At 51.1% G+C, this 22,395-nt stretch overlaps 8 protein-coding genes across 8 annotated transcripts; 3 read left to right on the top strand and 5 right to left on the bottom strand.

Moving 5' to 3' along the window:
• Positions 1 to 83: 83 nt before the first annotated feature.
• Positions 84 to 1,128, bottom strand: EPUS_07697 (Proteasome component PUP1; the record flags this gene model as incomplete). The annotated part of the gene is made up of 3 exons (XM_007803673.1): positions 84 to 776; positions 899 to 946; positions 1,003 to 1,128. The coding sequence occupies 3 exons, from the start codon at positions 1,126 to 1,128 to the stop codon at positions 84 to 86; spliced, it is 867 nt and encodes a 288-aa protein (XP_007801864.1).
• A 603-nt stretch (positions 1,129 to 1,731) lies between these two features.
• On the top strand, positions 1,732 to 6,236 carry EPUS_07698 (uncharacterized protein; the record flags this gene model as incomplete). Its single annotated transcript, XM_007803674.1, has 2 exons — positions 1,732 to 1,866; positions 1,917 to 6,236. The coding sequence occupies 2 exons, from the start codon at positions 1,732 to 1,734 to the stop codon at positions 6,234 to 6,236; spliced, it is 4,455 nt and encodes a 1,484-aa protein (XP_007801865.1).
• A 1,212-nt stretch (positions 6,237 to 7,448) lies between these two features.
• On the top strand, positions 7,449 to 8,973 carry EPUS_07699 (uncharacterized protein; the record flags this gene model as incomplete). The annotated part of the gene is made up of 2 exons (XM_007803675.1): positions 7,449 to 8,015; positions 8,062 to 8,973. 2 exons carry the CDS (start codon positions 7,449 to 7,451, stop codon positions 8,971 to 8,973), a joined length of 1,479 nt encoding a protein of 492 aa, XP_007801866.1.
• An 866-nt stretch (positions 8,974 to 9,839) lies between these two features.
• On the top strand, positions 9,840 to 10,727 carry EPUS_07700 (uncharacterized protein; the record flags this gene model as incomplete). The annotated part of the gene is made up of 1 exon (XM_007803676.1): positions 9,840 to 10,727. One exon carries the CDS (start codon positions 9,840 to 9,842, stop codon positions 10,725 to 10,727), a length of 888 nt encoding a protein of 295 aa, XP_007801867.1.
• Positions 10,728 to 13,434: 2,707 nt separating this feature from the next.
• EPUS_07701 (uncharacterized protein) lies at positions 13,435 to 15,897 on the bottom strand (the record flags this gene model as incomplete). The annotated part of the gene is made up of 2 exons (XM_007803677.1): positions 13,435 to 15,164; positions 15,216 to 15,897. The coding sequence occupies 2 exons, from the start codon at positions 15,895 to 15,897 to the stop codon at positions 13,435 to 13,437; spliced, it is 2,412 nt and encodes an 803-aa protein (XP_007801868.1).
• A 1,099-nt stretch (positions 15,898 to 16,996) lies between these two features.
• Positions 16,997 to 17,835, bottom strand: EPUS_07702 (uncharacterized protein; the record flags this gene model as incomplete). Its single annotated transcript, XM_007803678.1, has 4 exons — positions 16,997 to 17,195; positions 17,282 to 17,366; positions 17,460 to 17,575; positions 17,630 to 17,835. The coding sequence occupies 4 exons, from the start codon at positions 17,833 to 17,835 to the stop codon at positions 16,997 to 16,999; spliced, it is 606 nt and encodes a 201-aa protein (XP_007801869.1).
• A 2,665-nt stretch (positions 17,836 to 20,500) lies between these two features.
• Positions 20,501 to 21,175, bottom strand: EPUS_07703 (uncharacterized protein; the record flags this gene model as incomplete). Its single annotated transcript, XM_007803679.1, has 1 exon — positions 20,501 to 21,175. The coding sequence occupies one exon, from the start codon at positions 21,173 to 21,175 to the stop codon at positions 20,501 to 20,503; it is 675 nt and encodes a 224-aa protein (XP_007801870.1).
• Positions 21,176 to 21,416: 241 nt separating this feature from the next.
• EPUS_07704 (uncharacterized protein) lies at positions 21,417 to 22,244 on the bottom strand (the record flags this gene model as incomplete). Its single annotated transcript, XM_007803680.1, has 1 exon — positions 21,417 to 22,244. The coding sequence occupies one exon, from the start codon at positions 22,242 to 22,244 to the stop codon at positions 21,417 to 21,419; it is 828 nt and encodes a 275-aa protein (XP_007801871.1).
• Between the last annotated feature and the right edge of the window lie 151 nt (positions 22,245 to 22,395).

Raw genomic sequence — 22,395 nt, forward strand, 5'->3', positions numbered from 1 at the left:
TGGGATGTGCATTTCTATTGACCTGTTGGTGGTCCTGGCGGGGGAGAGAGAGAGAGAGAATTACAATGGCTGTATGTGCCTATCTAACCATCGACGTCCATTTTCTCCACCACGACCAGACTATCCGAATCACTTCCACTTCCATTCCCATTTCCACCCGTGGTTGGCAGCTCCGACACGGTGACATATCTCCCAATCTGCTCCTTGGTGATGATCTTCTCCTTCAGCCAGGCGGTGGTGCCCTTGGGGAACTTGTAGTCGCGCTCCTTCTTGACGCGCTCGTTCGGCCTGATGTGATTGCGCATCATCTGCGTGGGCTTGCCCTTCTCGATCACACAGACGTCGACGTTGGAGCCGGAGCCGAGGTCGTTGAAGATGCCGGCCTGGATGGCCTCGCTGCAGACCTTGATGGCGTCGTCTTTGCTGCAGTTGTTCTTCCACTGCGTCTCGAAGACGGCCATGGCGGCCAGACTGCCGGAGCCCATGGTCACGTAGGGCAGTTTGTCGGTGGAGCCGTGGGCGTGCACGGTGAAGAGCCCGACTCCGGTCGGGTCGACGCCGGCGACGACGAGGTAGGCCCCGATGTGGCCTTGGTAGCGGAAGAGGTGTTGTTTGAGCATCGTCATGACGGTTACGACGCGCGGCGGGCGGCCGGTGGAGAGGGAGTGCAGTTCGAGGCTGGACGAGATGAGCGAGGTGGTGAATTCCGTGTCCGCTGCTGTGCCGGCGCCGGCGCAGAAGATGGACGGCGAGATGTAGTGCAGTTTTTCGCAGTTCTAGGGGAACATAATGGTTAGAAATACTCTGGGAATGCATTGGGGTCGGTGGTAGAGAGATATCGCTTTCGGGAAGGGTCCCAACGCATCTTCCCCATCGTAGATACTGCTGTTGATCATACCTTGTCAGCAACTATTGGGCCGCTGGTAGCTCTCGTGTCTGCAGCTATCTGAGGTCGAGTCAGCTGTCTGCCCGGCCACTGGTCCATGCTTGTTCTTTGCGTACCACCACACCATTGTCGAATATACATCCGACAATCGTGGTCCCTGTACTCGTCGCTTTCGGTAACGGCACTCCCCTGGCATGGAGAGCCAGATTCCGATTGTAGTTTGAGAAGTCGAAGCCAGGCATGATGCGCAAGGCCGGCGTTGAGCCAGCTGCGTTGCTGAGTTGGATAAGGCAAGACGAAGCTGAACACGGAGCTTGAGAAGAACCCGCTGCAGTCCACGATCACGAGATGGTGGTGGTGTGTGAGGGAGTGAAGGTAGAAGTAGATGGGAAATTGTTGTCGTTGATGACGAAGGAGTAAGCTGCCTGAAACTCCACCAAATAGTTGCAGGTAATTACGGAGTACGGAGTACTTTGCACCAAATGGGAAAACGCGCATGAGAAGGTTGCCAAGCCTAGATGGGCGCGACGTCGCAGCGCAACTTGAACTTGATGTAAAGTTCAGCGAAGCAGTCCCTAAACACTTGGATGGTTAGACGCGGAATTCTGTAAGTTCAAATGCCATGAAAGTGGCCGAATCTTTCTCCTCCTGCGCGTTCATGTTCAGCATTCACAATTCGTGACCAAGCATCCTTTCCATTCCCTCGGTGGCCGCTATCGGCAACGCGACATTCCTTTACTACTGCTCTACCGTCACCGAGGCGGAGTGACTCTGATGCTCACGATCTACGAGCCTCACCAGAACAATCGACGAGCCCACTCGCTGCCCAAATCCCAAGGTTGAGGATGGCCTTCAGCTTCAACAATAGCAACAACAGCAACAACAGCAACAACAACAACGGTGGCACTCCTGTCTCAGCCATGCAAAATGCTGGTGTTGCGGCTCAGACTGGCGACGAACTGCCTGAAATACATACTGAGGTATGAAGCCAGACAGAGAAAGTTTAGGCACTTCTCGCTGATGTTTTTAGCAACTCGGCTTCCAACCTGTAAGCGGCGATTGCAAACTCCAGCTCCTTCCCACACCGTGGCCTGCAGATACTCTTCCTCAACCCAGCTCGTCTTTGCTCAGCGTGGCCTCATCCAAGGGCCTGGTAGCTGCTGCAGCACCCAATGAGCTCGTCATTGCGAGTACTACCTCGATACGAGACGCCTGGGCTTCGGGTCCAAAGCCGGAGAACAATGTGAAGACTTTCAACCCACCGGCCAAGATCAGCGTTCCCAGACTGACGCATATTGCATTTTCCGCCGATGAGAACGTTCTAGTGATTGCTGGTGAAAGTAATGGTGGACTGGCAGCTTATCAGGCCGATGCGCTCACGACGGGTCAACCAAAGCCGGCCCTTGAGATCTCCACTAATGATCAGGCGTTGAGGGCACTTGCGCCAAACCCGAATGTGCAGTTCGCAGAACTATTCGCAGCGGTGACGAAGAACGGGCAGTTGTTGATCGCAGACCTGAAGGCGGGCCAGCTTCGGAGTGGAGCGAGTGGGCCAGTGCTGAAGAGCAACGTGAGTTGTATTTCTTGGAGTAATCAGGGCAAACAACTCGTGGCTGGTCTGGGAGATGGCACTGCCGTTCAGATGACGCCAGACGGTACGCCCAAGGCAGAGATACCTCGTCCACCTTCGCTGGAGGGCGTGAAGCACGTGTCGACGCTATCTTGGTTATCGAACGACACCTTTCTCATCATCTACAGTTCCAGCTCCAGCTCCGACAGTGAGGAAGTGCCTGAACCTTCTGATTACTTTATCGTGTCTCGTCAACCTAAGACACAGAATTATACCTTCGAAGCTCTGCCGGAGGTCTGTCCTGCATTCGGGCTCAATCGATCCCCTGCTTGCCAATTTGTCGCTCGACTTCGAAAATTCGAACCTCACATAGAAGACATGCTTGTTCTTGCCTCTACCACTTCCATCGAACTTGGCCTTGTCACCAAAGCCAATGCACCACTTTCTAGTGAACAGCAGGTAACAGACGTCTACACCCTTACCATGCCTGCAGATGACTCGAGACGAGCTCAGTTACCTCTTTCGTTGGAAGACCAGGACACATCACCTATCGGGCTTGCGCTTGATCTCTCAGCCAAAGAAGGCATCGTGAGCCCAATCCCTTCTGACCCTGAGATAGAACAGTCTCCAGGTCCACTTCCAAACATTCTCACATTGAATCATGTAGGTGTACTTTCTTCATGGTGGATTGTCTATGCAGACTCCATCCGCGAAAAGAAGACATACTCAGGCCTTGTTGTTAGTGGAGGCGCAGAGCAGGCGCAAAAACAGACCACGCCTCTACCAGCACAAACCGTCTCTCCACCGCCGTCCGGTTTTGGTCAGCCCACCTTTGGCCAGTCAGGCTTTGCTTCTCAACCGTCGTTTGCGAGACCGGCAACATCTACGTTTGGATCGGCATCTGAGACTAAGTTCGGCAGTCCAAGCCCGTTGAGTGGCGACAAACCATCTTGGACCAGCACTGGATTTGCTGGCAGCTCACCTCAAACTGCTTCGTCTGGGTTCGGACAGCCCGGATTTGGTACATCGACGCCGCTTGGTGGTATGAAGCCTGCACTGGGAGCACCAAGTCCTTTTTCGGGAAAACCTGCGTTCGGGCAACCAGCAGCCCCTACAATCATTCCTGATTCAGTAACCGCCTTTGGCCAGACGGGTGCTCTAGGACCTCAGAAGCTCAATCCTTTCGCTGGAGGAGGCTCGGCAAGCCCGTTTGGCGGAAGTGTGGGAGATGGAAAGGGCTTCGCTGCATTTTCCAACAAAGGAGGCTTCTCAGCTTTGGCTTCTAATCAAAGCGGTCCAGGCGGTCTCTTCGGGAAGACTGAGCAAAAGGACCCTGTCTTTCCACAGATGGAGCAGCAAAGCCCTTTTGCATCAAAGGCTGGAACAGCTGAGAACAAGCCGGGTTTCTCGGGTTTCGGCGCAAAGGATATATCTATTGGCTCAACGTTCAAACGTGACGAGACTTCGAGAGATGACATGTCCAAGCCAGACGACAGCGGAGGGCTCTCCTTTGGACTCGGCTTGGGAAGTGCTCTAGAACAAACGCAACAGGAAGCAACATCTGCAGAAAGCAAGGAGGAGGAGATGGACGATGATGGCACAGATTCTATCTCAACATCTCTCAGCCAGGACCAGCTCGCCCCACCACCATCAGATTCGAAGCCGCAAATGCCAGTAGTGACCCCTCCTTCTACCATATCCCAGCCGAAGACCACGCCTGCTCCTCCGCTCGCTGGCTTGTTTCCTACACACAATCAGCCAGGCACAACACCTGCAGCTGTGCAGAACAGTAAGCCTGGTTGGTCTTTCGAGCAAATTCCATCCACCACCCCGAAGGAAACGCCCAAAACAAAACCAGCAGTTACATTCCCTGGCCCATCTGACGACGAGGCTCAACCTCCAAAGATTAAGACCGAACCGTCGGAGAGCTCGCCAGCTGATCTGCACAACATCCCTGAGGCTCCTCTGCCTCCAGAACCAACGAGCAAATCTCGATTCATGCCGAGCGATACTCCAGACGCATCAGATGAGTCTAAGCTTTCGAATGACGACGCTCCTTTGCCACCGGACTTCGTCACTAAGAAGGACGACAGTACTTCAGAGGCATCTCACAACGGCCCGGCTGATGATGAGGCCGATGACCTCTCGTCAGATTTTGAAGGCAGCGTCGAAGACGAAACGCAGGAGATCAGTCCAGCAGAAGAGCCGACTGAGGACCAGGCCGAAGAAATTCAGACATCGCCTGAAAGTTCATTTGGTAGAGGACCTGAAGGTAGCGAGGAGACCAGTCCGGCGGGAGGTCTTTTCACAAAGGTGTCTACATCGAAACCTTCCAAGCTCTTCGGGGAGGTCACCACTGGGCCAATACTTCCGCCACCAGTACCACAAGAGAGCCCGCGATCTCCAAGCCCTATGCGGAACGTTGTTACAGCTGATGTCCTGAGACCCGAAGCATCACGCTCTGTCAGCGCTCCAACCCGTCCACATTCTACATCCGCGCTCGACAGACGGCGCGCAGAGTTGACCAAGTCTGCCCTGGCATCACAACCTATCAATGCAAGTGACATAAGGAACAAGGAAACCGACCGTACGGCAGCTGCAGAAAAAGCCAAAGCCAAGGCAGAGGCTGAAGCTGCACTGGAGTTGGAGGATGATGAAGATGAACGTCTTCGCGCCGAGCTGGCAGCGCCTCCATCCCCATCTGAGCGGTTAGAACCATTCGTACCTCATCAGCACCATGGCATCGATACCTCGAACAAATCGGGGATTCCAGGCCAGATTGAACGCCTCTACCAGGACATCAACTCTATGATCGACACTTTGGGTATCAATGCTCGCTCCTTGTCTGCGTATCTCCTGTATCAAACCAGCCAGGAACCCTACCAAGAGTGGCCAGAAGTGCTCAATTCTGAAACACCAAGAGACGCTCTGGATGGTGAATGGGTGTTGCAAGATGCCAACCGATTAGGCGAAGGCGGAGAAGTGCTCAATGCATTGCTTTTACGAAGTAAAATCGAGAATGCTTCGGCCAAATTCGAACAGTGCCACGATCTGCTCAACCGAGATGTGATGCAACTTCGGATGAAGTTAACCGCAACTCGCAAAGCCTTGCACGCCAGTGCAAACGCACCAGGCAGAACATCTGCTCCCCTATCCGCTGAGCAGGCAAATCTACAGCATGACTTGCGCAAAGCGTCGTTGTCGGTGCAGAGCAAGCTCGCTGAGGCTGAGCAGGAACTTACCGTCTTGCGAGCCAAGTTGGCCGAAGCGAGACCGTCGCAGCAAAATGGCACGAATGGCACAGGGAAGGGAATGTTTGGGAGATCAGGTGCGCAGAAGAAACCAACGGTTGAAGCCGTGACGACTACCATAGCCAAGATGACTTCGATGGCTGAGAAGAAGAGGACGGACATCGATATGCTTGAGGCACAGTTGAAGAGTTTGGGCCTCCGGTCTGATGATTCTCTTGCTAGCAGTCGCCACGGGTCGGTCGAGCCGAATGGGACACCACCGCGTGGGAGCATCGGGCCGGGAACGTCTGCATCAAGACGGACGCCATTGAGTGTTGCTGGAAGTGTCTACCACACACCTGATTCTAGACTCGGCGAAAGCCATAGAAGTACACCCATGACAGGGCGACGAAGCCTACGTGCCAGCGTTGATCACAATGGAGACTCTGAGCGATGGAAGGAGAAAGCCCGAAGGAGGAAAGAAGTTCATCGTTTGCTTGCCGAGGCGTTGGCGGAACGAAGAAAGAATGCTCGAACAGCAAGGGCGTAAAAGACTGGACGAAATCAGTAAGCATTGGAAGGAGGGCACAACCTCGTCGTTGTATATCTGAATGTACGAATGTAATATGCCTAAATCGCCCCGAAAAGATGCTCCAGCGCGGTGCCAAATTCGATTGTGTCCAGTAAACCATTACTTGATCATGTCCAATCCCGGGCAGTCTGCACTCTTGCGAGCTACTACAGTAGGAGGCATAAGTATTGTCAACGTGAGCTAGTGATAGCTAGTTTTGATACAAGGGTCCGGCGTCCTCCAGAGCCATTGTAAAGCTGGGCCCCTCACTACTCATGATTATTGGTTCTGCTCTGAGAACTGCCCAGGCTAACCTTAATTCAGTAAAGTCGACATTCGTCAAAGCTGTGTAAAATACAGGATTTCTAAGCTTCCAGCTAACAATACGGAGTACTTGTGCCTCCTACTACTGTTGTATGCTGTAGTCAGTACCTACTAGTAGTAGTGATCATGATGCCAAGAGGCTTGACCGGACTGGGCTTAGTGGGGTCAAATTCAATATGTGCGCGTGGTGGAGCTTTCTTCCACCTCCCCAAGTAGTTTCTAGTAGGTAAACGCAGTTCAAGCAGTGTGCTTGCCCTACTAGTACCACAGCAACATCTTCTTGCCTGCCAGACATCAGTATCCCTGACTCGCCTGGATTCTTCCTCATCATCCAAGCACGTCTAAGCACGCCCAAGCACGTCCAGGCACCACTGGCAGCCCTGACGAGCCCAGGGAATCCGAAGCAAACCGTTGCTTCAGTAAGCTAAGTTGAGATCCCACCTCTCATCCACCCTGTCAGAACAGAATCACAATCACGGCGTTGCTTTGTTCAACCCAGCCTGACCTCCTACCTCTGTCTATCAAATCCCCCCATCCAGCACTTTCTCGCTGCAGACCTTCGAACCCTACGCTACCACTCTTCAACACCAAGCTCGCCTCGTCCGCTCCATCGAACCCTTTGTCATAGCACCTCTCTTCGCGTCCACCTGTCACAGCACTAGCATTCTGCCTTCGAGACATTTGTCGAGATCGCGATCATCTACCTATCCGACCCCAACCCTTCACTGTTCGTGCACCTACACCAGCAAGTTTTCCTTGGAAAATATTGGTGTACATAAAAGAAATCCAATAAGAAAACATTCATCTGGCCAGATATACCAGCTTCCCCAGTATTTTCCACTGTGTTGAGACCTGGCATCCGGCATAATGTCTGCTTCACCCACTTCGGCAGTTTTGCCTTCCTCCAAGCGTCCACTCGAGGATCCTTCTTCGCCATCTGGACCCACTGACCTGCCCGACGCCAAACGCCCCGCACTTGACAAGATAGTCAAGGAAGACGACCATGAAAAAGGCACTATCGAGGAACCTGCTGGCAGTGCTGTAAAGGAAGAAGACGTCAAAATCAAGAACGAAACGGCTGCCACTACGAATGGCGCGAAAGACGTTCATGGCGACACCGTTGTGCTCGACGCACCAGAGGGTGCATCTCACATTCCCACCATCGACACGCAGCCCATACAGTCAACCGCTTCGCATTCTGAGCGAGCCACCTCCCACCCGCCGCCAGGAATGCCTCCTCAGGACGAAACTAACTGGATCCATGTCCGAGCCGTCATATCGAGCGCAGAAGCTGCGACTTGCATTGGTAAGGGAGGAGAGAATGTGTCGATGATTCGCCGTCTCTCCAATGCCAAATGTACAGTCAGCGACTACGCAAGAGGCGCAGTGGAGAGAATCTTGACCGTGAGCGGTCAGCAAGATGCTGTAGCTAAGGTATGTACTTCTCCAGTGTCACGACGCCGAGGCTGATAGAATGTAGGCATTCGGTCTCATCATCAGGACCTTGAACAACGAACCTCTCGAAGCACCTTCGACAGCTCAGTCAAAGACCTATCCTCTGCGTCTGCTGGTACCCCACATCCTCATCGGATCTATCATTGGCAAGTCGGGAGTCCGCATCCGTGAGATTCAAGAAGCATCAGGTGCTCGACTGAACGCCTCTGACTCGTGTCTTCCGCTCTCCACGGAGAGATCTCTTATCATCCTCGGCGTTGCGGACGCTGTACATATTGCGACTTACTACGTTGCTGTGACGTTAGTAGAGCAGCTGACCGAACGCTTTGGCGGACCGGCAGCATCGGCATATGCCACTCGAAGCGGCGGCCCAGCTGGTGTGGTTCCGGGAGGTATGCAGGTGGTTCCGTACGTTCCTCAGCCCGCAGGTGGTCAGTATGGCCATCCAGACACCTACAAACGCCATCACCAACCGCAACCTGGTCGTACGCCTGGCCCTGGTTATGGTCCACCACAAATGCATGCGCCACAACAACCATATCCTCAGCAGCCCGGAGCAGCGGCCATTCACTATGGTAATTCTCCGCGTCAAGGATACACCGGCGCTGGCCCACATCAACCGGCCCCCTATCCACAGCAACATGTGCAAACAGCGCCCCATGGGCAACCTGCTCAGCCAATCGCAGGTGCTGCCTTGCCTGGTCAGCCACTAACACAACAGATCTTTATCCCGAACGATATGGTTGGGGCTATTATCGGCAAAGGCGGCGCCAAGATCAACGAGATCCGCCATTTGAGCGGTAGTGTGATCAAGATCAACGAGCCACAGGACAACAGCAATGAGCGTTTGGTGACGATCACAGGGACGCAGGAATGCAACCAGATGGCTCTGTACATGCTGTACGCAAGACTCGGTACGTCCAATGCCACCCAGTGAAAGGCGCTGTGGAGGATATCTGGGTTCCCCGGCTGATGATGTATGTAGAGAATGAGAAGCACCGGCAATGAAGCAGCGAGCTAGGGAGGAAACGTCATCTCAAACGGGACGGACGGTGGTCTGCGTCACAGATTGAATCATCTTCATTGCTGAATATTTCTTTGCCAACAATCGGCCGGGGCTGCACAAAGGGGCGCTTTGACCACGTGACTGATGCTCACTGCTGGCTTCTCGGTCTGCCAACACATCAATGAGAATAGACAGGCTGTCTTATCCTCTTCTACACTCTGCCATGCCTACATTGCTTTCTTCTTTGCTTGCTTTCGACCGCACTTTCGTTCTATCCTGCTACTTGCATGTTTTCTTCACTATCCTTTGTCCGGCCGCAAGCGTTCGATCAGGGCAAACAGAAATAAACACTGCAAACAGACAAAGAACTCCCTTCGCAACTGCCCAAATTCCCAATTTGACGATGGCAACAACGATACGTGCTGATTGTCCTGCACATGCTTGTTTGCATGCTGCATCGTCACAAGGAATCGCCCATAGAATTGTACTTCTCACCTACAGATTTGAGCATTCTGTCACTTCCATTGTGACATGTCATTGTCAAAAAGACGAACCGCCTGTGTCCATTCTTCCTCAGTGGCACCGCAGAGTGAGTGACGCACTTGGCCAAAGAGTGGTCCTACATCATCCTGGCAATAACTCTATTAACTATTTTTCTGTCAAGGTCATTGAGCCACTTCTGGCTGTCGGTGTCTACCATCGCCCAGCACCTTGTGGCATATAACGAACTTGCTAATCGTCTTTGTTCGTGGTGTTATCCTTGTTCCATCCTTCATATCTCTAAGAGGTTCGCGATCATGCCTGGCCTTGCAGTTGACATTGCAAAAGAAGATAGTGGCTATGTCAGCTCCTCTACCTCGACCCTCGTAGACGGTGAATCCAGATCTGGCGGGATGAACACTCGTGCAGCCATGGCTGACTCGGCAGCCTCGGGTGGAGATCAGTATCGTTTGGAAGTATTATCGACAAGTCCATCAACCGACAAGTTCAATGATGGCCTTTCCTCCTACCACATTTCATCGCCAACACCCCTCCACAACTTCCCACCAGATCACGACATCTCACCCTTCAGCACTCCTCCCGTGCTATTAAGGGTGGGCGGTGCAAGCTCTCCATCGAGAGAGACAGAACCAGTATCCTTCTTTGTGCATGAAAAACTCCTCACCAAAGCCTCGGCCTTCTTCCGTGCCGCTCTTGCTTCCCGTAGCCACCACATCAAGAACTCATCATCCGCTCCTCCAAATTATTCTGGGCACAACTTCCTCGAAGCCCAAACCCGCACCATCGAGCTCCCCGAAGACCGACCCGACGATGTCCGCTTCTTCCTCAAATGGCTGTATTCTGGTTTTGGTGCGGGCGTCTTTCCAGCAAAACCGAGCAATCCCACGACGTCTGTGAAGGAGCCGAAGACGACACCCTCTTCACCCGAGAGGCCCACCGCTGCCTGTCCAACCACGAAACTGAATTCGCAAATCCCACACACCACCCTTTTCACCCCACTTACGACCCGCTCCCTCCGCCTCCACAGCACCTATAATCGCGAGCGCCGACTCCTCACCGCCGCAAAACGCCACGGCAACATCACCCGCCGCAAAACGCCTAAGCGACATCCCCCAGCTCTTGCCCTCCCGTCCGCCACCACCGGCCTTCGGTCCCCTTATCCGCCTTTATGTGTTTGCGGATAAATACCAGGTTGGTCTGGGGTTGAAGGATCTCATCTGTGATGTAGTGGGAGAGGTGGCGGCGGGGTGTAATGCCGTGCCTGGGCGTGGGGATGTGGAGATGCTTTGGCAGGGTCTGCCGGAGGGGAAAGTGTTGAGTGGATTGAAGAGGTTGGTTGTTGAGATGTATGTGGGGATGAAGACTGAGAGGTTGTTGAAGGGGGAAGGGGAGGGGCAGGGGGAGAAGAGGCCGGGTGGGATGAGGGATTTCTGAGGGACTTGATCGGCGCTCTTAAGGCGGGAAGGTTGGAGGGGAGGAGGAGGGCGGGAAACGAGAATGGAAAGAAGGATGGGGAGGGAGATGGAATGGTCAAGGTGGGAACGCTATTGAGGCATAGGTGCGATTATCATGACCACCATCTCTAGAATGCGCTGTAGGGAGATATTCTCGCGGCTGGAGGAGCTCTCACAAGCCCTAAACCCTTTCACGGCACAATCATGGTGCAATGATCTCGCCCTTGAATCTCATGTTGTGCAACGCTTGGTATTCCATCGGACAGTACAGGGGAAGGGACCCAGCCCAGCAGTCGAGGGAGATATGACGGACGATCATGAACCGATACCCACTTTTCGCACAATCGCGAACCGCCCGGTCCTGCTAGCTGCTTTCTCTGGTAGAGAGGACTACGCTGATGTTAGAGGCGGGTATGTTGCATGGTCCAGAAATATGTGTTTGTTGGTTTCTATGCCGGTAGAATTGGAGTCGGAGCTCTATGGGTATGAGGTTCTGAGGAGCATTACCGGTCTACTACTAGTAAATCTCGGTGTTATTTCATCCCCTTCCATCCCCGGACGACTAGTACTTACCAGGAGAAGGGGTAATAAAAAATATGGGCTAAGTGCCATTCGTGGGAATGGCAACTATTCTGTCAAATAAGGACCATATTAGTATGATCAGAGAGGCATATTTGACTATAGTAAGACCATATTTTAGACCAATAATGTTGTAAATAATGAAATCTCATTGGATTACAGATGCCTTAGTTATATATCTTGGTATACTCTACGTAGTGAGCAATCTTACGGTTAGGCTAACTCTAAGCGCACTTTAGCCGCTCTCTTACCATTTTTTCAAGTGGGCTTCTTCCTGCTAAGTAGTACTATGTCGGTAGATAGATGTCTTGTAGCGTCTTAGCATTGATATCACATGTCTAATAGTACGATGAGACATGTCTGGATAGACTCGAATGTTAAACATGAGGTTCGTAATAACCGGTGTTTTTGCCCTATCTACTGGTCTTTTCTTGATATGCTTCCACCTTCTCATACTTGAGTAATGATATCCATTCATTTACTGTTCTGCTTGTCAAGGCTGTAGGATTCCGAACACGGACGCGGAAGATTGAATCATGCAGTGATGGATGAGCGAGCGATTCTCCTTGCCAAGCCTCACAATCATGTATCAGCACCTGCTGGCATTCCTGACAAGCTGTCATGATGGAATCAAATTTACTTTCCTTTGCTAGCATCGAAAGTGCCAGCGCTCAAGTCATAGATTGCAGACTCGTGGGTCTGAGCCCCCGACTTCACCAATATCCATTCAGCATTAATTGTTCGCCTCCAGTCTACAGTGTCCAGTCTCAGCAACCAGTCTGGGTGGGCTGAGGTGCGCGTGCACCGCCTGTAAAGGGTGGGCCAAATCTATCAAGATCCAGTACTGGTCTAGCCTCGACTTCCTTTAGCAACCGTCGTGCCTGAGCTATCTCACTTTCCTTGAACACTTACGCGTATCTGGCAATCGCAATTGAAGCTTTCGGACGACAGCCTCCTCCTTTACCTTTTCTCTTCCAGCCTTACTCGTGTCGTCTCCAGCCTCTCCTGAGCCGTGTCCAATCCTGGATAACCTCCGCCAACTTGCATCTACATATGTGGTGGAGCCTACCAGAAATAGCATGAGGTTTGTGATTCTCTGATTAGCACATGCGTTTTCGCCCGATGCTGGCACATATCCCTATGGTCGATGAACCACCTTTCCGATGTCTAATGCATGGTTACCTACCTGACCAGACGACGCTGGGGTAGTGTTGCTCTATCAGTAATATCTCTGCTGATCACCGAAAAGCTACAACCGATGTGCGAAGCAGAATGTTGTCTGTCCATGTCACTTGGCTGTGCAATAGCCCCTCCGATCAATGCAAGTTGCGTCAGACGGTACAATCGGACCTAGATTACCTTCGTTACCGCGTATTACAGCAAGACCTTATGACTGGAGAGCACAATACTGGGGTGGAAGATGCAGGAGGCGGAATATGATCTATTGCAAAGAATCTGCATTTTTTTCTCTTCAGAGAATCTTGTGGCTTCAAAGCTGGGATACGACTGACTTCAAGTTCAGCAGTACGCCACGGGCATACTGGACCACTCTCGAGCCAACCCTGGGAGTTGTCAACGCTTGTCTTCCCCTTTATGAAACCAGCACTGAGGAAGATCATCAACAAGGACAAGTTCATGTTGTCTAAAATCTACAGCACGCAATTCTTTACAGAACGTCGATGGTTTCATGGGTCCGCGAGATCTTCGAGCCACAAAGGAGGCTCGGGGAAGAACCACTTCCGGCGCCTGGGTGATAACCCTATGCCGCTCGTGACGGAGCCGGAGCTGCACCATGTGAGGAGTGCTGAGCTGCTCCCAAGTTCTTGAAACCCCAAATTGCAATGTGTCCACAGATTCATCATTTAATCGTTATGCTCTTGCGCTCACAATTTCTGAGCCAGGCCAATGCAGGTGGGTCTTCAGCCTCATTCGGAGACACAAAGATGCCGATTCTTTCGAAATGCTCGTCCTTCGGCACCAGAGCAAGACCACCTATAACGATCTTATACAGAGTGTTCGCAAAACACAATGGCTTTCCATCTGGATCTTTTCCATACACAATGATGCACGGCACGAGGTACACGTCCGAAGGCCGTTCGGTGAAGGATATATCTGGCATGAATGTCCCGACACATTCCTGCTCGTAGGTGAGGATGTGACATCTTCCCAGTTTGGCATCAGACCCTTCCATATCTTTGAAACACTCAACCTTCCTGATACGACCAGTTATCTTCAGAGTGCCATCAAACACCCGGCCCGTGCCACTCTTATCCAGAGGATGGGTTTTTGTCTCAATGGTGTTGAATTCAACAACTCTCATAACTACATCTGTGCATCTCTTCTGTCTTCGAGTTGGAGAGAAGACGGAATCCAAGAAATCACCAATGGTTCCATCGGCAGCGGCCCACGACCAAGTAGGTGCGCGGTAGGAAGTAAGTCGCTGTTTTTGACCTCCCAGAACATACCAGAGTAGACCTGCGGGAAGGCACTCGCGCCAAAGGCCTGCATGGTACTCAAAACCTGTGTGCCGCTGAATCCTTTGTACAATTCCAGAAAGAGCGGGAAGCTTATCCTCGGACTTTGTGAGATCTAAGCGAGAGTAGTGATGGACCATTGAGCACCATCTGGACGGAAAAATCATCTCAAATTCGGTGCGTGGGCGCTCATTGAAAGATTCTAGGAGCCCTTTGAGGTTGACGTGCTCCTGTCGGTCTTCCGAACGTTGACACCCAAACCCAATGGATTCACCTTCGAATTGGAAGATCCTTGCAACAGCGGCTCCTTGCGGATCCTCCCTATCACGATGCCAAGCCCATCCCTTGGGATTCAACTCTGTGGCTTGACCTTGGCTGCAGCTCCAGTACATGCCTCGCTGGCCGAAGTAAAGCACTCTTCTCGACAATACTTTCTCCTGAAACACCCAACCCCGGTACTCATGTGCGCAGTCTCGTGTCACCTCTGCGAATCCAAAATTGGCCTCCTCATAGTCGGCATACACGCACCCGAACTCGTTGGCGACTATTCGGCATGGGAGGTACCGTAGTGGATCACGTTTGATAAAACAACCGCTGTGTGAGTTTTTGGCTCCAGCTGCAGCGATTGTGACAACGGCACTCTCATACACGTCGCACATTGCCTCTGCTTCCTTGATCCAATCTTCTTCAGAGTCCTGAATAATGCACAGCGAGTCGATCCAGATATACGCGAACCCCAAGTTTCGAGTAATTGTGACCGCATCCCTGAATGTTGTGGGAAGATCCGCTGTGGATACACCCTGCTCCAGAGCTTGCATAGTGGTGGAGCGCAAGGTTAGGATATCTGTCACGCCTCCCCAGCAGTGACTGAGAGCGCAATATTCAAAATTCATAGGTTGACCGCTATTCAACCACAGGCTCACCTTGTCGCCATCTCCGCCAACAAAAATCAGACGCGACGGCTTTTTGTCAGTGTTCTTACTGACGCAGTTCCTGTGCCTCTGGCGACAATCGTTCAGCCAGTTATTGGCCAGAGCAACATGAGCAATGGATGAGGTGCTGAGGCAACAATGAGCTAAGTCGGGCTCTTCATCTCCTAGTTCTTCAAGCCTGCCTAAAATCATGTCAGAATCTGACGCACAGCACGCGAGTATTCTGTTCTTACCCATGACGGACCGACAGCGTAATACTTTGGCCGATTGTGGAATGGGAGATGGATCTGTGCAATATGGGCCACGATAAAGAGATATCTTGAGGTTTCCTTTAGGTATCTTTGCGATTCGAAGCCGGTATTCTTTATTCGTATTGTCTCCGTTCCATGATTGCACATCGGACCGCTGTAGCAAGAGGCTTATTTGAGTACAAAAGTGGCATCTCGATTCGGCCGACAGCATGAGACTCTCCAAATCCGAATGAAGGAGCCAGTCTTCGACCTGTATAAGCTCTTCTTCTTGCTCTACAGCGGCAGAAGTCGAGGGTTCTCCCGGGTCTTCAACATCACCGCTTTGAACAGGAGAAGGATCTTCACTGAATTTCTTCACAACTGACTCAATGGCCATATTCAGTGGACTTTTTATCAACTGTTCCTCCAGCTCTTGCGTAGGGTCTTTCCAAGGCCCTGTGATCGCGTTGGGCCCATTAAGAATCTTGGACCGTTGAAAGATGTTTGAGCAGTACCAACAGGTGGTATTCAATGCAGTGGCGTCATACTTTTCAAAGAAATCGACTCCACATGCGGCTGTTACAGTCTCGGAATCTTCATAGAACATCTTGAGGAGGTATAATCTTTCCGGTCGACCCCAGGTCTTGTCCAGCATGACATTCGAGGCATCTCTGAATCTCACCATCTTGGAGACTGAAATTGAGCAGCGTGAGGAAGTGCTAAGCTGTGCCGAGGAACTTAGAAGTTAAGTCCAGCAAGATTGAAGAAGCAGTAAGGCTGCAGACTGTTCAATTGAAGGGCCCTTTTGGAGGCCATAATTTGTCGCTTTAAAAATACCTAGCTGATGAGGTCGTTGTGGGACAAGCTTCGAGAAAGGCGAATTCGTGAGGTGTGTTGGCTACTACTCACTCACCTGGACGTGTTGTGTGGCGCATGTCATGTGGAGACGGAAGTTGCGGAGATAGCGTGTGGCGCGCGCGTAGACACGTGACCGCAGGCGCAGGCGCAGGCGCAGGCGCAGGCGCGAGCTGTAGGCAGCCATGTACGAGAGCGTCAGGCGCCAGCGAGGTGGCAACAGTCGAAGCGAGGGAGTGGATATATAAAGGCCGTTGATATCCGTAGGCAGATAGGTTCTGTAGAGCGCCTTGCCTGCGCGTACAGAGAGTCAAGTTCGTACGCCAAAGTTCAACAGTCTTTAGTCTTGCCCTGACCCGCTTTTCATACAGTGAGCCATGAGCAGGAGGATCTCGAAGAAGTGGCTGAGCTCCAGGCAGTACGCTTGGCTAAAACGTTGATAGAATAAAGTGAGCTCAGCTGTTGTAGCCGAGTCTGAGAGCCCAAAAGTGGGCCCCAGTTGGACCAAAACCGGGACTCAGTCACAGGGGTGCTCAGGAGCGCTCAGTCTCGGCTCAGTCTCGGCTCAAGTTAAAGCAGCGCCGCTCAGGTCTAGAAACGGAACGGGCACTTGGTGAGGTCAGTTGTATTCTTTCCAGTCTACATCCTAAACTCTAGAAGTTGATCAAAAGGATGTCTCATGGGAACTAAAGTGCTAGCTGTCACCAGGAAGACTGGAAGAGAAGTAAAGACTTTGATTGAGATATAGATACGTTTCGACTATGAGCAGGTACTGAGTGATGACTTTGCTTGGGGTTGCTTGTTTTTGATTTTCAAAGGAGTGACATTTTCTGGAAACGGGTCGATGGTGGTCTGAAGGCCCGCTCCACCTCTGGCTGCATTTCAAGTATGCACCAACATTACAATTTGCCATTTCAGTCTCATTTTCCTCAGAGCTCTACGTTGATCGTGAGCTGCCCCAGGTGGCCATTGACAATATCATCGGCGGTTGGTTTGGGGCCCAGAGGAATGAGGTCCCACTGCTGATTCGGCTCACTCCGCTTTGGGTAGCTATAGATTGGCACCTCGTTTCCAGTCTGGCCTCGATACAAATCAATGTAGTTGCATGGATAGGCAATATTTTCGAAGCTGTTGCTCGCAGTCAGGTTTGCTCTATAGTGGTGCAACACCAGAAGTACGTGCGATAACAGAGAGAAGAGAAAAGCAGTACGTACACCACAGAACCGCTCTCTTGAATTTTGATGTTCCACAGCTGGGTCTTATGGCTTGTGAATTTGGTGGCCGAGATACGTTGGGGAACTGTAGAATGACTCAGTCATGATCCATGCCAACAAAATCAAAGAGCCAATTTGCTCCTATGTATTTCTTTGGGATTTTGGATGTGAGACGTACCTCCATTGGAAGTAATAGCGTCGAGTGTCCGGTTGTTTTGAATGGCGAATGATCCACAGGCACCATCCACACTCACAAGGCTGATCTTCCACACCTGGTTTTGAGATTCGAGATTCCTGACAAGTTGTTTAGTACCATTATTGCAAAGCGAAGTGAAACAAGGAGCATACGCGCGATATCCGACGATCTGGTCTCCTCCATGCAACAAGTCAATACCAGTCTTGCTAGCAACGTTGATAATCTGGTAGATTCCAGACCCTTGCCAGCCTGAGGCGACCTTTGGTTGGATATCGCCCTTTGGTTGGATACCGCAGGAAGCGGCATTGGTGCTCAGGATCAGCACTGCTGCTGACAACAAAGATTGGAAGAAATGCATCGTGATCGGATTTGTGCTGAAGTTGTAAAGGGGAGAGAGGAGACTCTAGAGATGCTTTAGGTAACGAGGTCAAAGGAAATTGTTATGCTCTTCCAACATAGCGGAGTTTATGTGAGTCTTTATAGACTCTTGCTTTCCCAACTATCTCATTCTTTCGTCAATTGCATACTTCCAACTCAGAGAAATGAGGGGTTGAGACATGATCTACAGCATAATATAAAATGCAGTATAACATGATATTGCATGATGAGCTCTTCGGATCAGACCAACCACGGATCCCAATAAGCTATGCACGAGCATAGACTATATAGCTCACAGACGATATGCAGTATGCGAGAGGTGCTTTTATGCAGTGAGCATCATATTCCGAATGCACGTGACATACACAGGCCTGTATGGGGACACTGGAACAGAAATATGTCCCACCCAATTGGCAATCCATGCTGACTGACGAAGACTCCAGCAGACTCCGAATGTGAGACAAAATGATCGACGTCGTGCGACAGAAACGAGGCGCCCGATGAGGGAGAGATGAGAGTGTGAACAGGATACCTGCGGGCAAGTATATTCGGCACAGGCATCAATCGGCACTCATACCATTGGACACAGGCACAATCGGCACTCATACCCACTGGACACAGGCATCAATCGGGCATAGATACCTTTGGGTATTACAACATAGAGGAACACATATATGGTGGGATCGGTACCGAACAGTACTGATAAAAAAGCTATGTCATACACGCTCTCATCGGCAACGCAGGGCTCTAAGATGGCGGGGAAAAGTCTTCACGGAGATGGACGGAAGTGGAAAAGGCCAAAATCTCCGATTTTCGACCATGGGAAGATTTAGGGGCTGATTGTGGGCCACCTTGCGCCGACTCGGAGGAGGCCAAAGACGCTGTCGGACGCGTAAAACTAGTTGTAGATGACTTTCGTTTGATCATCGCCGATTACTATCAATTTGTCAAAGTACATGCAGAGATCCAGCTTCTCTTTTTCTATAGGCTGAATCCAGGAAGGTTACGACCAAGGGTAATATGTTCTACCAAGAGTATATGTTAGCTTTGTAATCTTTTCTTCAAGCTTCATAGTTGATTCTATATTCCTAGGACTTATAGCTGTCTATTATATTGTAAATAGACTTTGCTAGACCTAATATATTTCGCTACCTGAAGTGCACTCTTCTTGAAATCTACTTTTTTATTTCACGTATATTTCAGCCAAAATAATTTCGTTTCAAGACTCTCGGCGACCCCTACTCTTGGGACCATGAGGCATTGTGAGAGGAGAATTACTACTACCTGGGGGGTTGTCAGAAATGATGTTAGTCTGGTGCTAGGAGCAGCTAGTGCTCATTACGAGTAGGCTGCTACATGGTCCGAGCCGGTCCGAGCCCTAGGGGGGGCAGGCTCGGACCACTCTCATCCAAATTCTGAAAAATCTGGGCTCAGACCGCACAAAATATATGGTAAGGTCAGGGTGGGCTCGGACCAAAGCTCGGACCGGACCAGACCATGTACCAGCCTAATTACGAGGACACGGTGTTATGATTCGTCACTGAAAAGCTTGTTCTGCGTGTATCCATCTCACTAGGAGAAGGGTAGCTAAAGATATAAGCCAAGTGCCGTTATTTACTGTGCGTTGCAAAATTCTTACGAATTCCTTAATGTTACCCTCGAATTGGTGGCGCCGCGGGGCAAAAATTTGCGGCGAGAGCAGAGGATGGTCATTTACCAAGCGTAATAGAATGATAACATAAGGTGAGATGGGAAGGCTCAAAAGCAGAAATCCTCCACTTTCGCTAAGTTATGTGTTCAGTGTATCATTTCGCTTTACTAAATGAAATCCTTCACGCTGCAAAGCATTTGAAGTTTAAGACTCGATTGAAGTGAACAAGCTCTGATGTGATTTCCATCATTCCATGGTGGGAATGTCGTAGTGTTATTCAGAGCTTATTCAAGCGTGAGACTACTCGACTCCGAAATAAGATCTGTGGCTTCCCCATGCATGATACCATGCACGTAGGCTTCCCCAAGGAACTGATAATGGCCGTTCTCGAGTCTGCGTAGGACGACGGGAGTGTTTGCCCCAGCCAGAATCCAAACTTGATCTCCCTTACACATATACGTTGTACTCGGAATGTTCTGGCTCCGCGTCAAAGAGTCGACGCCACGGTCCCGTGCGTTGGTCGAGGTCTGCATCGGTCTTGCCCTGGAAAGCCTTTTGGAACCGCTGGTTAATCTGGTCTTTCCATGAGCGTGCATGGAGAAACCCCCGGGGATCACGCCTTTCTTGTCTTTTAATAAGCATTATCTTACCTACAAGGCAACTGACATGAGCCATAAACTGTTCGACACAGTCGTCGGGTGCAGGGTGTAGACCCTTGTAGGTGTCCGCCACCAAAGTCCTCCACAGTACCTCGGCTCTGGATGGGCATTCCTTTGCATCCCTATGAAATGCTGAGATTAGTATCATGGCTCGACATAGGACCATTGCTGCATGGAGTTCTGTTTTTGCCTGTGCTTGAAGTTAATGGATTCAAACGCTTGCCCGCCGCCATCTGGCAACATGCGCATGTAATTAGGATATCGGTTTCAACTCACTGGACCTCGGGGAGAGAGTACGGCACGGGTCAACCATTGGCAACTTCACAGACACCTGCCTAAAACATATGCAGGTCTTCCTCGCCTAGACGAGTTGGATCTGCTGCCGTCGCTTCGACTGCTCCAACGGACATGCCCTGCACCTCTAGCAGTCTGTCTTCGAGGTCTCGATCGTCTTGCCTCCATTTGATTGCACCGGAAGCGCACCAGTTGCAGTTCGGCCCCCTTTTATAGAGTGGTTTAGGCATTAGCTCAACGCTGTAATCAGGAACCCATGAAGGCAGTCCAACAATTCGAGTACGGGATTGCTGCTCTCTCTGGGCGAGAAATCCCAAGTCGCCCCAGGCTCGAAGCAATTCTTTAGCTGTCCGAGTGTAGAGTTGCTGAACAGAGATTCGATAATCGATATCTAAGAGCTTAGGTTGGGTATCGAACGGCCTGCGAGCCTTTCGCGCCACTCCCTGGAGAGCATAAACCATGCCACGAGGATCACTGCTTTTGCAGTATCGGTGGTTTGAAAGAAGCTGCGCAAAATTCCACTTCTTTCCAGACTCTCTTACCGCATCTCTCGCGTGAAACAAACCCCACGCGCTTTGTCCTGAATCAAGTTTGCTCTCGATAAGCCTTGAATAGACTCCCACATTATCTGTCAACCTCTGGTTGAATCGCATTTGCTCGCTGTGGAGCAGTATGCCCCATCCACTATGCACCACGAAGCGTAGCGCAGCCGACATTGTGGACCACGGAAACACTCTTGAGCCGCAGAGAAACAGAATGTCCTTTGCGAAGAAAATCTCCTGCACAACCCAAACTCTGTGTCGAACGTTGCTGACTAATCAGGAGAATAGAATCTGAATAGCAAGTTTTTCTATCTAATTGACCGCGCAAGGAGAGCCTATTTATACATACCAAATTGCTATATCAAACTGCCAATCCATGCGAAATAGCGCGAAACGTCAATACTAAAATTACATGTTAATTCGAGGCGAAACGCGTAACAAATCTGTGATAAAACGCATTCAAAACATCGCACAATACGCCACCGTTTGATAACCAGCAATTCATCGAAGACGCGCAGAATCCAGTAGCGTTTGTTGCAGCGCTATATATCACGTGACATCCGGTCCACACTCTGGCGAAGTAGGGGCGATGCATGAAAGCGACCCACGCTAGCCAATGTTTCTGCGTCAAGGGCAAAATTCCGAGCTTCGAGGCGTAGATTTCTGGCCTCCAAATGTCTTCCATGCTGACACAGCTGTATAGGTCGGGCGATATGGTGGAGAGATTCTCGATAACTACGAACAAATCTGACGTTGTTTCGTCCTCTGGTCCCAACCACGAGACGACCACTTCGGCTTGCTGATAGATTTGGTCCATCAGACGCACTTGGGCGGCACGTTCTGCCAAATTTGTCTGGTCGATGCATATTGCATCAACCCACAGATATCGGGATTTGATTTGGCCGACGGCTGAAAAGTCAAGGCTCTGGAGCATCCTCAATGCATCTCTCAGATTTTCATGAACGAGGAACGGCTTGCCGTTGCAATTCACGACAAAGGGTGCAGCGATGGGTGAGACGCTTCCACGATCTGGCCCAATGTATGGCAAGGCTGGACTTCCCCATGTATATGACAAAGCATCATAAGCCGGTGCAGTCTCCAGCTCGGTCGTGAATAGTGTGAAACAAGTGCCACCATCTGCCAGTGGTGGATGGAGTTCCAACAAGCGAACGGAGCGAGCTGTAGGAAGGGAAGTATAGCTGAACTGATTTGCCGTGTTGATAGAGTCCGGTCCCAATTCCATCCTGGTGCAGATTCTGGGCCTTCGATAGACTTGCGGCAGATCACGGACGAGCTAATGTGGTCATGGTGCAGCGCTGCTAATCATAAAGACGGCTGATTGCTGGTCGTCTCCCATAGCTGAAGGGGGAGAACTTGTTGAACTCCATGGGGGC

The sequence above is a fragment of the Endocarpon pusillum genome (assembly GCF_000464535.1).
Source record: "Endocarpon pusillum Z07020 unplaced genomic scaffold scaffold2623, whole genome shotgun sequence".
Classification (NCBI taxonomy): domain Eukaryota; kingdom Fungi; phylum Ascomycota; class Eurotiomycetes; order Verrucariales; family Verrucariaceae; genus Endocarpon; species Endocarpon pusillum.